This window comes from Myotis nattereri (genome assembly GCF_964212035.1).
Source record: "Myotis nattereri genome assembly, chromosome: 1".
Classification (NCBI taxonomy): domain Eukaryota; kingdom Metazoa; phylum Chordata; class Mammalia; order Chiroptera; family Vespertilionidae; genus Myotis; species Myotis nattereri.
In genome coordinates this window covers 52,333,086-52,349,151 of record NC_138075.1, presented here as the reverse complement: position 1 = coordinate 52,349,151, position 16,066 = coordinate 52,333,086, and the positions used below count along the sequence as shown (strand labels likewise).

Below are 16,066 nucleotides of genomic sequence, written 5' to 3'. Positions count from 1 at the left end.
CCTCAACCAAACAATTTTTTCTTTCTGTGACTGCCCTTAAAAGTACAAGGTACAAAGTGTGAGGTGTGTGGTCTGTGTGTAACATGGGAAAGGTAGAGAACTAGATAGGAGATGGGCAGGTGAATGGACATAAGCTTACTTCATGGTGGAGCACACAGCCATTCGGAGATGTTATGACAATATGGACTAACTCTACACAGAAAATAAAATGTATGGGGATATGAATGTATACTTTAAGAGGAACTACGCTCAGTAAATAATTCCTGCTAATGCCACACTACTTAGGACCTAATGATCAGTAAGTATCAGATCATGTTTCAGTCAACTGAAAACAAAACCTTAACTACAATTAAAAAATACTTGGTATATAGAACTGGCCGATTAAAATTACATACATTATTTTTCTGGCTGGTCTATTTCAAATAAGTTCTTTTTTAACCAAAAGACCTGTCTTATTTATCTTTAAAGCAAAAAACAAATTCCTTAATTTTATCTTTACAAAGTAGCAACATGACAGAAATTTTCTATTTTAAGGACTACATTAATCTAGGTTCTGTATATTATATAAAAGCTAAATGCAACAGGCAAATTAAAAATAAATTATTGTCCTGGCAGTATGGCTTGGTTGGGGCACCGACTCGTACATAGAAAGGCCACAGGTTCGATTCCTGATCAGGGCACACACCCAGGCTGCAGGTTTGATCCCCGATCTGGGCAAGTGCTAGAGGCAGCCAATCAATGTCTTACTCTCACATCAATGTTTCTCTCTCTCACAATTCAATAAAAGTGTGTCCTCAGGTGAGGATTAAAAAAGAGAAATAAATTATCACCCTGGCCGATGTGGCTCATTTGGTTGAGCATCATCCAGTGCTCTAAAAGGTTACTGCTTCAATTCTGGTCAGGGCACATGCCCAGGTTTTGAGTTCAATCCCAAAAGTGCATACAGGAGGCAACCAATCAATGTTTCTCTCTCACATTAGTGTTCTCTCTCTCTCTCTCTCTCTCTCCTCTCTCTCTCCTCCCTCTCTCTCTCTCTCTCGCTTCTCTTCCCCTCTCTCTAAAATCAATAAAAACATATTTAAAGAAGAAGAAAAAAGTCCTAGCTGGTTTGGCTCTGTGGATAGAGCATTGGCCTGCGGACTGAAGGGTCCCAGGTTCGATTCTGGTCAAGGGCACTTGCTCAGGGTGTGGGCTTGATCCCTAGTAGGGGGCATGCAGGAGGCAACCAATCAGTGATTCTCATCCCTCTCTTCCTCTCTCTCTGAAATCAATAAAAAAAATAGATAAAAATAAAGTAAAATAGCCCTAACCAGTGTGGCTCAGTGGATAGAGCATCGGCCTGTGGACTCAAGGGTCCCGGGTTCGATTCCAGTCAAGGGCATGTACCTTGGTTGCGGGCACATCCCCAGTGGGGAGTGTGCAGGAGGCAGCTGATTGATGTTTCTCTCTCATCAATGTTTCTAACTCTCTATCCCTCTTCCTTCCTCTCTGTAAAAAAATCAATAAAATATATTTTAAAAACATAAAGTAAAATAAATTATCAATATCCTTCATTGTAGTACCTTGTCCAGGAACAAACATATCAATTGTCCTATAACTGTTCCTCTGGCCCCTTTGCCTCAGATTTCTACTTAAAAACTCAGACAGACAATATTTTTAGCTTTATTCTCATTTAACTAAAGATAACATTATTTATTATATTTTTCAACTATGAGAACTGAGATTGACAAGATTACAGAACTCTCTATATTTTACCTACATACTTCAGTTTCGTTAAGTAAAATGCATGAGTTCATCATGCAACATGCTAGGCTCAAAATAAACATCTTAACCTGAGTAATTAACACTTTACCTTGACAAAAGCTTCATCTTCCACAGAAGCATCTCCACTCAACTCATCTGCTTCCTGTTTTTTACCTGCGAAAGAAGGAAAATGGGCTAACAACCAATACTTTATTACTTTAAGAGTAAAAATCATCCAGAGATGTTTACCCCACAGTACTACTCTCTACTCCCAATCATCTGACTAAGCCAATGCCGACTGCTTCTAAACCATCTGCTCAAAGCTGCCCAAACAAAAAAAGCTTTAACAGTGACAGGCTGTTTCACTAAAATAAACTGTGCAAATAATTAATCCTTCATTTGAACCCATCATCTTAACTGACTTGATATATCTGATACATTTTTCTTTACACCACTCTAATTCTCTAGCTTCAATTCTCCCAGAAGCAGCAGAAACTTTTAATGATACTCTACTAACTGCAGATATAACCAGATGCCTGACTCATATCCCCCAGCAAAGGCTTCCCTACGTTCTCTTCTTCAATAAGCTTTCTCTGAAATAAAATTCTCAAACTTAATCTACACCTACAATCCATCAGTTGATTATTTATTAATTACCTTCTACTCTCAAGTACATCTTGCTTCACCATTACAGAAGAAATTCCTTAAGTACAGTGACTGCCCTTAGACTGATTTTGTAGTTCTCCAAAGGCCTACAGATAAATAGTGCTGAGCATTTAACGTAATGACCAATTTAACTGGTTAGGCAAGTAGAAATTACTTCAGAATGATAACTGTTAATAGCTTCCAGAGAGACTACAGGCCTTCCAACACAGCCCTCATCTTCAAAAGTTTAAGCTGGTGGTAGAAACTAGAAAATGTTCTCCACACCAAAAAGCAAACGAAAAAAGTTTCCCACAGAGCCAATGCTAAAAGTTTGTTTTCATATTAGTCCACAAAACCTGCTTAATAACCCATAATGAAGAAGAAATGCTGTTAAGAACACAGCAGCTGGGAACCTCAGCATTAAAAAAAATTTTTAAATTCACTTATTTTGAAATGTGAATGAATATTCTTTCCTGAGGCCAACTAGTCAACTTTCCCCTTTGCCTAAAACAGGAACTGCCATGTCCCTATTTCCAAGTGTCTGTGACCCCAGGGTAGCCAGCTTAGCTGTGAGGTAACTATTTTAAAAAATCAGGATACCAGCCCCCGTCTTCCATCTGCTCCCAATTCGAATGAATGATAAAAAGGGAAACAGGTACAGGTCCTTCCAGGTATATGAACAAGGTTAAGTGTGGATTTTTCTTTTACCCTCAGAGGTAAACGAGGGCTTGTGTGAACGGAAAGAGAAAGTGTGGAGCGCAGTGTTCCATTCCTATTTGGAATGCTGATGTTTGTAGTTTAGGGAAAATATAAATTAGAAATTACTACAAGGGCAATGACTAAGAAAGCCTATTCATCAGAAAGGCTTTATTAATCTATTTTTAAAATTAAATAAAGATGTTCCTTCCCCGAAAACAAGAGAGAAAAACAGTATCAGGAGAGAAAGAGTGCATTAAATCCATTCACACTTAGAGAGGAAGTTCCAAATAAAAAACCTTAAAGATGTTATCTTGTAGAAGAAATAAGCTTTTTAATAATATAGGAAGAGTGAAGAAAAGTTCTCTGGGGGAAAAAATAAATGGAAAGTGTACTTCCAAAAAAATAATAATATAGGAGCCTTTCTCTACCGGCTCAAACCCCAACACACACCACCAAATAATCTATAGAGTAGGGCTTTGGGGGGCACTCCTTCAGATCATTTGCAAATACTATTTACTCCTTACAATTTGCAAAGCACTTAAAAAAGTTCAATTGAGCCCTAGCTGGTTTGGCTCAGTGGATAGAGCATCGGCCTGTGGACTGAAGGGTCCCAGGTTCTATTGCGGTCAAGGGCACATGCCTGGGTTGCAGGCTCAATCCCCAGTAGGGGGAGTGCAGGAGGTGGCCAATTGATGATTCTCTCTCATCATTGATGTTTCTCTCTCTCTTTCCCTCTCTAAAATCAATAAAAATATATATTTTTAAAAATTGATGTTTCTAAGCACCCTATGGTATATGGGCAGGTATTCACAATTATACAAAAGAGAAAATGAGCCTGAGAGGTCAAGTAGCTTGCCCAAAGCTAATAAATGGCATTCTCAGCACTGGGAGCCAAGGCTTCTCATTTCCAGTCCTAAATTCCTTCCACTACATCTTACTATGACCTACTTAAAAGACATTATTCTAGTAGGGAGTGGTTAATTAACTCAATTTAAAGATATTATCTTTGAAATGGCGGTTCTCAGCAAGACAAACTACACACTAGTATATGATGCACACTCCATGGTGAATTTCACTTGCTTTAGTTTACTTACAGGAAAATCAAATTATGCTACAACAAAAACACAAGCAGCAGTCACTACCTCTGCTTAAAGTGGCTTCCTCAATCTAGGCACTAGGATAAATGCTATATACACATTATTTTATCCTCAAAACTACTCTGAAACTATATCCCAATTTTACAAAAGAGGCAACTAATGTAAAAAGTTAATCAGATTACAAAACTAGTAAAGGCAGTGCTCCGATTTAAACCTAGCCCTCAAGCCCTAGCCGGTTTGGCTCAGTCGATAGAGCGTTGACATGTGGACTGCAGGATCCCAGGTTCAATTCCAGTCAAGCGCACATGCCCTAGCTGGGGGCTCCATCCCCAGTAGAGGTCATGCAGGAGGCAGCCAACCAATGATTCTCTCTCATCATTGATGTTTCTGTCTCCCTCTCCCATCCTCTCCTAAATCAATAAAAAATATATTTAAAAATAAATAAATAAATAAACCTAACCTACAAAACATTAGATCTTTGAGTAACTACAGTATGCCAGTTGTTAAAATACTATCTTTTAGTTACACAGAGGTTCCATAAGCCACATCCAGAAAATTTTTAAATGTGAGACTCACTGAGATTACTAACTTGCCCCGAGACAAACAGGCAATAAAAGGCGGAGGTACACGAAAGGGTCCAACTTCATAGCCCTTACTGTTTCAACAGCTGAACCACAGGAATTCATTGGACATCTAATGTGTCGTCAGCGTGAAAACATAAAAGCCACGAGGACAAGATTTTCACGCATACAGTGATGAGACTGTGGCTATAACCTGATAGGTACAATGAACCTACTGTAAGGACACATAGTGTTTTTAAAAATTGCAATTTTACCCTCTAGTTGTGACTGCTTTCATAAATCTATAACTGTGGGCTTGTTTTACACATGTTGAGTTAGAAACTATATTGTAATTACTTCCTTTATGAAAAAGTAGCAGTCTTCTCCCCCATAAAATATAACTCATATTTTAAAAAGCTAGGACATTCACCATCCAACCCAGAACCCAGCACGATGCTGTATAATGAGCATATACTCAAGCATTCTATATCTCCTGACTGGTAATGGAGTTAAGGCCTAGGCTGAAGGCTAGTAGCAAACAAGATCTGGATTTCAGTTCAGCCCTCAATAGAACAAAGAGGTGACATGCCAGTAAAACCAGTGTGGTGTGCAAACCCTCTCCTGTCAGTAAGGACTGTACAAAGTACATCTCTAGAGTCCTTTCTCTTACCGTGTCACAGACAAGAACTGAAAAGAAAGCCCACGTCCCCCTTAAATTCCAACAAGCAACACCATGTTAGGAACATTTGTGTATAGTGAATAACGACTTTTATCCCTATCTCCCATTGAAGCTTACACTATCAAAGCTCCTATGGCAATGTAACCAAATAATCTTTTGTCCTTCAAGGAATCTGTCATGTGCCACAAAAATGTGAACTGGTCCAAAGGACAGTAGCATGACCGGGATGAGGGAGCTGACTGAAAGTTTCATGTAGCCTGAAGCCTAACTTTAAGGCACGAGGAACAAAACTAGAAAACAAAATTGAGCAATCAAGATATACCAAGGGAAAAAAAAGGAAGCAAATGAACTTATCACTCCTTGTTACAGCAGTAACATACAGCTATTTTGAAATTACATATAATACACAGCAATGTTCTTTGTGTGGTTCTAGAATCTAAATAAGATGGCAAAATAAAAATGTATATACATCAAAGGAGAATGACACTAGAAACGTCTCATTTATGCAACATACATTTGTATAAGTCCACAAATCCTTAAAGAAACTATTGGGGCTAGACATGTTTCAGAATAAAGAATTTTCAGGTTTTAAAAGAGTACAATCCTTACTTATTTAAACTTCCCAGTGGTTTCTGAAAGTGTCTCTCAATCACAGAAATATTTGTGCAATAAAATATATCCATATTCACACCAACTGGGATAAGTCAAGACTATAAATAGCCTCACTTTTGCCACCAATCTTAATATAAAACTTGCAGTTTCCAGAGCTTTTGAATTTCAGAATTATGAAAAAAGAATTCTGTATTATAAATTGGTTTTCTCCTCCAAAGGCAAATTGGCCCTTACAAAGCTTGCCATTTTCCTTTGCAAGTTCAGAAATAACTCCAAAACAAAAAGAAAAAAATCCACTTAATTAATAAAATTTTGCCAAAAACCTGTGGCTTGAGTAACTTTTCCCCTTAAACAGTTACAGAAACTATGAAATATAGAAAATATTTAGTCATAAAATCCCTGTTGGAGAAGTGGGGGAAGATTTAGAGTTTAAGCCAAACTGAGTAACATTTAATATTTCCAGGAACAACCTCTCCCCAATTGCATGCAGTATCTTAAAATAATCATAGGCTGTGCCTTGTGTTAATTGTTTACATGTGTGTTTTTGCCTCTTTTATTAAACCAATATTTTACTAATGAAATCATTTTTCTAAAAGGCATTGTACATCGTCTTAAACATAGCATTCACCCAAATAGGTCATTTCATTATTATTTTTGAATCTACAGATAATTCACACTCAACATAATAAATCTGAAAACACCAAAAGTGTATTTTTAAATATGTCTAATTTTGTCATCTAAAGATAACTAAACACACACATACATAATATATAACATGTGCGCATGAGCACACAGGATATTTTAAAAGGCAGCAAAAATTGTACTTTCTATTCTTGTCAATAAAAAGAAAATATTACTGCTTAACAGCACTATTGCAAGAATTAAATAAAGCAATGTGAAAAGTTTTTGAAAACTGTAAAGCATATAAAATAATTTGCAAACTTCCAGGCAGATATGAATGACAATGATGCTGAATTTCAAGCTCTAGTCTGGAGTCAGTGGTTCTTAACTCTAGCTGCATGAGAATCATGTGGAAAACTTTTAGAAAACAACAGAGCAACTAAAATAAAAAATCTGGGGAACAGGAGTCTGGTATCTATATTTTTAAAAACTCAAATGATACCATTATTGCCGAAACCGGTTTGGCTCAGTGGATAGAGCGTCGGCCTGTGGACTGAAAGGTCCCAGGTTCGATTCCAGTCAAGGGCATGTACCTGGGTTGCGGGCACATCCCCAGTGGGAGATGTGCAGGAGGCAGCTGATCGATGTTTCTCTCTCATCGATGTTTCTAACTCTCTATCTCTCTCCCTTCCTCTCTGTAAAAAATCAATAAAATATATTTTAAAAAAAAAGAAAAAGAAAAGAAATGATACCATTATTAATTAACAGGAAAGGAGCAGGGGAAGTCCAAATATTACAGGCATGCATCTAAACTGCAGCTTCATGGCAAAGCTGCACAAATGGCACGCACATAATATTTGGCCTTCCCCCTGCTCCCTCACTTTCTCTGATAACAAAATGACTCTAAGGTAGAATAGATTGAGAACTATGACTGAGCATAAATAACTGAAGAAGTTAGGATGAGAAGAATATAAGAGGAAAGTTGTTTCAGATTCCCCAGACTAGAGAAAATTTAAATTTGACCTACCTTTAACAAAACACCATATATGGTATGAACCAATTTTAGTTAAAAAGAAAAAAAAAAGATCCTTAAACATAAACCTATAAGACATGCACATGTACATACACAATAAAATTGTAACAAATTCATAATGATGAATTATGAGCAATTTTCACTTTTTGGTACTTTTCCATATTATCTAATTTTAAAAATGAAAACATTTCACTTTTATAATCTGGAAAACAATACTGTAAAACCATTATGCAAACTACTATTCTAGGGTAGCAGGCTAACTCCTGGAATTGCACAATACTGAGTCTCTCTTATTGTAGAATGTGAGAACTACAGTATAGTTGATTAAACAAATCAGTAAAGACCACCATTAAACCTTAAGCCATTGTTCAGCCTCTTCATTAAAGTCATTTCTTTTTTTTTTTAATATATTTTATTGATTTTTTACAGAGAGGAAGGGAGAGGGATAGAGAGTTAGAAACATCAATGAGAGAGAAACATCGACCAGCCGCCTCCTGCACACCTCCCACTGGGGATGTGCCCGCAACCAAGGTACATGCCCTTGACCGGAATCGAACCTGGGACCCTTCAGTCCGCAGGCCGACGCTCTATCCACTGAGCCAAACCGATCTGGCTAAAGTCATTTCTGATGTCACTAACTAATGATAATGATCTCTCTATCCTCTAATTCCTGGACAATTTTACTTTATTTTACATAAAGTCTTTATGAAATCCTCTACTCCTAATTCACAATACCTAGAAGTTGACTGACTTTGAAGAAGCACAATGTCTTAAAGTACTAAAAACTTTTACCTAAAAACAAAAACAAAAAAAACCCACAAACAAAAAAGCACACAAAAACATTACCTACCTTAATATATACCATATTTGATATAATAGCTTAATAAGTACAAGAGTGCCTTGATGATAAATATAATTCACCATATACAACTACACAAGGCAAATGCAGTTTTAATGGCTGAGGTAAAGGGTCTGATTTTGGGAAATAAAAATGACATACTGGTACATAATCCTTGAGGCTAAACAATATTCCAGCAAATTATGAGGCTTTCCATTACAACAAGAACTTGGTGAGGAATAAAAGAATGTTGCAATGATTTACATGTCCTAACAGTATACTTTACATAACAACGTTTAAGGAGAAGCCAGTAGTGCTGTTGAGAGGATAGTAAAGACTATTAATCTCTGGTATACAGGCTTCCCACAAAGAAATATGCAATTATGCATAAGCACAGAGTTTTTAAAGATTTTTTTTTATTGATTTTGTGTGTGTGTGTGAGAGAGAGAGAGAGAGAGAGAGAGAGAGAGATCAATCAACTGCTTAGGCTTGCCTCCTATGGGCCAAGGATTGAATCCACAACCCCAGCATGTAGCCTGACCGGGAAACCGCAACCCTTCAAGTGCACAGAATGATGCCCAACCAACCGAGACACACCGGCCAGAGCCCAGAGTTATTTTGAAAAGCATTTGTTAAGAAGCCCATCATATGGCCCTGAATCATTCATCACAGAGACTAATGTAAATAAAAAAAAATGATGTCCTTATCCTCACAGAAAGCTTATAGCCTAATGCAGTGGTCAGCAAACTGCGGCTCTCGAGCCACATGCGGCTCTTTGGCCCCTTGAGTGTGGCTCTTCCACAAAATACCATGTGCGGGTATGCATGTACAGTGCGACTGAAACTTCGTGGCCCATGCGCAGAAGTCGGTATTTTGTGGAAGAGCCACACTCAAGGGGCCAAAGAGCCACACGCGAGCCGCAGTTTGCCGACCAGTGGCCTAGTGGTACCCCAAAAATATCTGACAATTCTGTCCCCAAAGACCTTCTCAATGTCACAGTTTTCATTAAATTTCCCTTCACATCCAAACTTACTGCAGTTAAAAAACAAAACAAAACAATAACAGGCAAGAGTTACAGTACACTATGATAATGTAATATATTAAATGCATTTTATGCGGTTGGTTATATTCTTATTTGGCATAAATTTTAGAAAGCTTTACATAGTACACATGTAAGTAATTATAATTACATTGCCTGTGGTACTGTCCATACAAATTAGACATCAGATGTTTGGATAAACCTAAAACCCCAAATTATATTTTTTAATAGGGGGAAAAAATTCAGATTTTATATAGCAATCTGAGTCTTTTTTAAGCCTGCATGTATTGCAAATGAGTGTCAACATCAGTAAGTACTGCATAATATATAATTTTGAATAATATACTGATTAACCACATAAAATAACTTTGGCTGAAGTGTAGAGATGACTCTAAAGATTAAAAATCCACAAGAATATGATGTGCCACTGTCAGGTGAACCAAAAGAAACTTTAAATCTATAATCTCTAAAACAAGCTAATGAGTTAGCTCTACCTGTCTAACCGCTTTCTTAACACACACCCAAATAATATGACAGTAAATCTCACTGGTGAAGCTTTCTAGGTTACTTATTAAAAGCTCATAGCAAAGAGAGTATAAGACTCAGAAGGGAGACCCAGAGCATTTAAGATCTTACTCCCTGGCAGATGTCGTCCATTTGGCTCAAATAAACCCTTACTTTAAAAAAATTACAAACTGCCAAATTAAATATATGCAAACAGATTTTATAATGTTGGTCATAAATATGAGAATCCACTGCATTATCAACTTCGTAAGTTTGTGCTTATAAAACTGCATTTTAAAAGTAATCTACAATATACTGAAGAATGCAGATTCTATTTCCTCTAATCTGTCCAAACATAATCATCTAAACACAAAATTTTTAAAAGAAGTAGTGCTTTTTTCAGATCCATGAAGCTTCTCTCTTGCTTTCTTAACATCATTTAACTTTTTAAAAAAATACATTTTATTGATTTTTTTTTACAGAGAGGAAGGGAGAGGGACAGAGAGGTAGAAACATCGATGAGAGAGAAACAGCGATCAGCTGCCTCCTGCACACCCCCTACACTACTGGGAATATGTCCGCAACCAAGGTACATGCCCTTGACCAGAATCGAACCTGGGACCCTTCAGTCCGCAGGCCGATGCTCTATCCACTGAACCAAACCGGCTAGGGCGACATCATTTAACTTTTATCAAAAGATTTCTTTTTCTGCCCTAACAGGTTTGGCTCAGTGGATAGAGCGTCGGCCTGCGGACTGAAAATTCCGGTCAAGGGCATGTACCTGGGTTGCAGGCACATCTCCAGTAGGGGGTGTGCAGGAGGCAGCTGATCAATGTTTCTCTCTCACCGATGTTTCTAACTCTCTATCTCTCTCTCCCTTCCTCTCTGTAAAAAATCAATAAAATATATTTAACAAACAAACAACAAAAACATTTTTAAAAAAAGATTTTTTTTTCTGACAAAATATTTGTGTCTTGCTGACGTCTACATGACTGACTCTAAGTAATTAATCCCTTTCTTTCCTTTTTTCCTTTCCTAATAATCTATCCTAAAGAATATTTATATTAGTTGAGGGCCTATGAGCTTTCCAGTCCTTTCCTTATACCTGATTTAGCTAAACAGAAAGCAATTTTCTTCTGACTCAGCTATATATAATTATTAAATTTCAGAACTAAAAGACCCTTACAGATAATGTGGTAAAATGTCCAACTTTACAAAAAAGGCAACAGACCCAATTGAAGGAAGAAAAGTGGTATGACCAAGATCACATTCAAGATAACGTTCAAGGTAGATATTGCTAAGTGAAATAAGATTTGGCAAAAAGAACTTAATGCAGTAATTCGGCAATGAGACTGAAAACCCAACATCACATTAAAATAATATTTAATTTTTTGAATCCTTGGTTTTAAAAATCCATTAATCATTGATATTTAAAAGTTTCCCTATTCAAATTTGGTTTCTAACAGTTATTTTTAAACTTCTTTAATTAAAATTGAAAATGATCTATATAATGAAAGCTTAAGTGACTATTATGGTGGAATGACCAGAACGACTGGTCACTATGATGCACACTGACCTCCAGGGGGCAGACACTCAATGCAGGAGCTACCCCCTGGTGGTCAGTGCACTCCGACAGGGGGAGTGTTGCTCAGCCAGAAGCCCGACAGGGGGAGTGTTGCTCAGCCAGAAGCCCGGCAGCATCGGTGGCATTGGTGGCGGGAGCTTCTCCCGCCTCTGTGGCAGTGCTAAGGAGCAGCGAGCAGGTGAGAGGTAAGGAGCGAGAGGGCACAGGCCGGGCTTAGAAACAGCTCCCCCCCTCCCCCCCAAACACACACACACACACACACACACACACACACACTGCACAAATTTCGTGCACCAGGCCTCCAGTTTTACTTATAAGCATCTTAATTGTAAATTAATTCAAACTAGGTTCTTAGTTTGGGATTTATATTATACTCTTTGCAATTCATAGGATTTTCAAAACAATGATAAATGGAATTGAAGGAGACAAAGGCTATTTATTATACATGTCCCAGAATGAATCTCAGGAAGTACTCAGTAGCAGTCTGCCAGAGACGACAATGATTGAATGTTACAACTTTTCACTAAAGACCACAAGACACCTTAACATCGGAGAGTTATGGAAAAAATAAAGTTCAAGGATCCTATAATCCATATAAAAGAAAAAAATTAACATATTGATTTTAGATCTATTTCATATTGCTGAAATTATTTCTAAGGGTAAGATACTGAAAAAGGGCTACCCAGAGAAATTAAACATAATTGAGAATGAATAAATCAAAGGAGGTTTATTTTAGATACTAAAATCAATAATCAGCTCAAATAATTTGGGCCATGATTAATACATAGTATCTGTCAAACTATCACAATGTGCTACATAAATGACAAATCAAAATCACTATAAGAAATTAGTTCATTCCTGATGTGCTTATTTCCCAATTTTTATGCTTCTCATTTTGTAATAGCCTCTGGCTTCTCAGCAAAGGCTTCTCAGACAAGCTTCTCTGAACGCAGGGAAATGTGTCTCTCTCAAAGTGCTACATGGAGTCAGAGTTATATTAAAAGGCACAGATCTTCAAGATAACTGTTACTCTTTTGAACTCTACTTCAGCCTCTGCCATTCCCATGCCACCCAGAAAATGCTTCTTAGCCCTTTTCAGTTTCCTCTGGCACCAATAGGGGATTCTTGCAAACCTATGAAGATCCAAATAGTGAGAGGGCATCAAGATCTCCCCTGGTCCTAATGCCCACACAGATTACATAAAATCAAACTTGAATATTTCCTTCTTTTCAAGGTAAATCCATTCAATCATTTTACTCTGTTTACAATCAATCTGGTCTATGGCAGATCCAATCACTTAAAGCAGTAAATAAAGTTAGATTTTTAAAATGCTGCAGCTGTCCATGACACACTATGCATGGAACTTGTAGGTAGGTACTAGGATCCAGACACCCACATCATGTTCACCTTCTGCCATTGTCCTTGTGGGAGGGAGGTAAAAAGCTGTAATTATGTATTCAAGTGAAAGAGTACACTTACCAGAACCTTTTAAAATGTCTAAGTCCCATTTATATTGTCAAAATGTTCATTTAAAACCACTTTTATCTATTCACTAAATCACCATTACTGAAAATATATTCTGGCATACTTCAAAAGCTTAAAGTCAAAATCTTTTAAGATATCCCTATAATTTAAAACTTTTTTTTAAAGCTAACTAATCATAGATTTTTCCCTACTTTGTTAGTATGATTGGTGAGATCTTTCTTGAATTTCACTGAAGATTAGATTGTATCACGTAATGGCATAAACGCAAATTAAGTTTACCAAGTCAAACAAAATGCTAAACATAAAGGTTATAGAATTGTAATATGCTAGAGAAAATAGCAAGGAGCCAAGGTGAAAGATGTGGTAGGAATTCCATCAATACTCTGCCAATTGTGGGGCAAGGTCGATAGGTATGAAACTGTATTTTATTCTTTAGGTCTTCACAGTATAAAGGAAGAAACATTATGAAACTTGACATGGTAATTTTTTTTCGGAAGCAATAAAGAACTGGTCTCACTTTCAGGACAGCGTCAGCCAAATCTTAAGGGCTACAAGTCACCCCGAGCCTGGCAGCAGTAACTTTTCTTCCTTGACCCATGAAGGCAGAGCGCCAGAGGGAAATAGCAAAGAGTAGCACTATATAAACAGGGCAAGTGGCACAAGAGCAGAGGCAAGTTATATAACCAAAATATATTTTAAAATATGTTCATAACTCGTAACAACCTTTGCCTTTGGTTGGTTTCTTGTTTGCAGTATCAGTTGAAACAGTTAATTCAATATTATCTGGATCGCCTCCTTCCTCTTCAATAGCCTACATTAGAAAGAGAAGTTAATATGCTACACAATCTACCTACACTTATTTTATAAAAACGAAACGAAAACAAAAAAAAAAATCAGCAAACCTCAAGCCTCGAGACATTACAATTGCCAGTCATTTCATAAACCGACTGCAAACACAGCAATTAAACTACACGGCTGAGAGGCACTTTCAGGGGGGAAATATCATTAGGTATCAAAAAATCACATGGAGCTTTACATTCCACCGAGTCGAGATAATTAAATTAGTATCATACTGAACGAAAGTCTAAACGTTCTCAATGGCAGAAAAGTTGCTTGCTGCGTTAGTAAATAGCTACATGGAAACTTATTTCTCCTCCACCTCCATTCCAACGCTCACTCAAATAAACCAGGAAGATGATCCGGGATGAAAAAGCAGGTTCTTGAGCTGATGCAAAAACTGAAATTCCAGCGGAACACAAACCCTTCCTCTCACCCACCCATCAACTTCCACTATCAACCCCCCCCCCCCGCCCCCCAAGATGGGGAGGAAACGGTTGGGCTCAATTAAACGGTAACTTCGCAGAAGTCACCAAAGTCACCGGTCCCCTCCGAGGTCAAGAAACGCTCGCGCTCACCATCGCTCCCGGCTGGGGGCCGAGCGCCCCCCGGGTCCCCACGACCGCCCTTGGGAGGCCCCGCCGGCCGGCCGCAGCCCCCGCAGCCCCGCGACAACGTCCCGGAGGAGGCAGGGGCGCACTCGGCGGCGGCGGCCCCGAATCCCAGGCGGCTCCCGGGCAGGTCGCAGGCCCTGGCCGGCGCGCGAGGGCGGGGGCGCCGCGGCAGGGTCCTCGTCCACCCCGCAGGCGCGGGCGCCGCCCGGGGCCTCCCCACCGCGCTGCCCCGCGAGCCCGGACGGCTGAGGACCGCCGGGGACTGCGGCGCCAGGTGGGCTCCAAAGCGCGGCCTAAGCGCCCCTTCCGGGACCTCGCCGGGCCTCACCTGCTTGAGTCGGGAGACGAGCACCGTCTTGACTCCGGTGATGTCTAAGTTCCGCCGCTTCAGCTCGGACTTCAGATCGATGACCCGCAGATCGGTGATCTTCTTCCCCTCAGCCTGACCCGAGGCAGGCGAGGCTGCCACCGCACCGGTAGCGGCAGCGGCAGCCATCTTGGGAGAGCAGCGCGCTGCCGAGGCAGCAAGTGAGCTGCAGGGCGGCGGCAGCGGCAGCGGCAGCGGCACCAGCCCCGACCCAGGCCGCGGGGCCGCGGGATCCGCGCAGGGCTGTGCACAATGAGCCGCCGGCTCCGCCCCGTCCGCCGCCTCGGCGCAACCTGCACCCGCAGCCGGCACCCGGATGACGGGCGCGCGTGCGCACTGGCGCGGGGCGCCGAGCCGGCCCGGCCACCTGGGCGGTGCGTCCCCTGGCGGGTGTGGGGAGGTCAGGCTCGTCCGACCGCACCTACGCCCGCCGCGCCGCCCCCGCAGCTGCGTTAGCCAGTATCCGGCACCGTCTCCAATCTTGAGCAACAGCGGTGTGTGCGGCACTGCGCGCTCTGGATAGTTCGCGCGTTACTCAACCCAGACCCCAGGGCGTGCGCGCGCAGAGGCTCTTCCAGGGAAATAGAGTTTATCAGTCAGTCCTTCGGTGCAGAATAATGGGAAAAATGTGCCCTGGCCGGTTTCTCAGTGGTCAGAGAGTCTCCCCCCCCCCCCCCCCAGGGGACGAAACCGAAAGGTGGCGCATTGGATTCCTGGTCTAGGGCACGTGGGAGCCCAGGGGCGCGTGGGGGAGGGGTGCGTGGGGGAGGCAACTAACCAAGCCATGTGTCCTCTCACATCCATGCTTCCCCCTCCCCCACTCCTCTCTCCTTTCTCTTCTCCCCCACCTCCTTGCACTCTTTCTAAAAATTCAAAAAATGGTTGGTGTGCACTGATGAACTAGGTTCCCCAGTTCCAAAAGGCTGGAAAGAAACCCTAGGGTGGTTATAATAACAAAAGGGGAATATGCAAATAGAGGGAAGGGTCCAACAGCAGAATGACCATCTGGATGACCACGCTATGACAGGCACTGGTGCCAGGCCAGCCAAGGTGGGTATGATGGGATTGGTGGGGGCCCTACCATCACCCCATGATGGACCTGCAGAGG

General features: G+C 40.4%; 1 protein-coding gene across 2 annotated transcripts in view; it reads right to left on the bottom strand.

Annotated features, from left to right (window-relative positions):
• Positions 1-15,637, bottom strand: part of SLTM (SAFB like transcription modulator) — a 52,085-nt gene extending 36,448 nt beyond the window's left edge. For both annotated transcript variants that reach the window (XM_081083913.1, XM_081083914.1), the window contains exons 1-3: positions 14,920-15,637; positions 13,864-13,951; positions 1,853-1,917 (exon numbers count right to left, since the gene is read on the bottom strand). In XM_081083913.1, the coding sequence (XP_080940039.1) occupies positions 1,853-1,917; positions 13,864-13,951; positions 14,920-15,087 (321 nt within the window). In that variant the 5' untranslated portion in view covers positions 15,088-15,637. The remainder of the gene's footprint in view (positions 1-1,852; positions 1,918-13,863; positions 13,952-14,919) is intronic.
• Between the last annotated feature and the right edge of the window lie 429 nt (positions 15,638-16,066).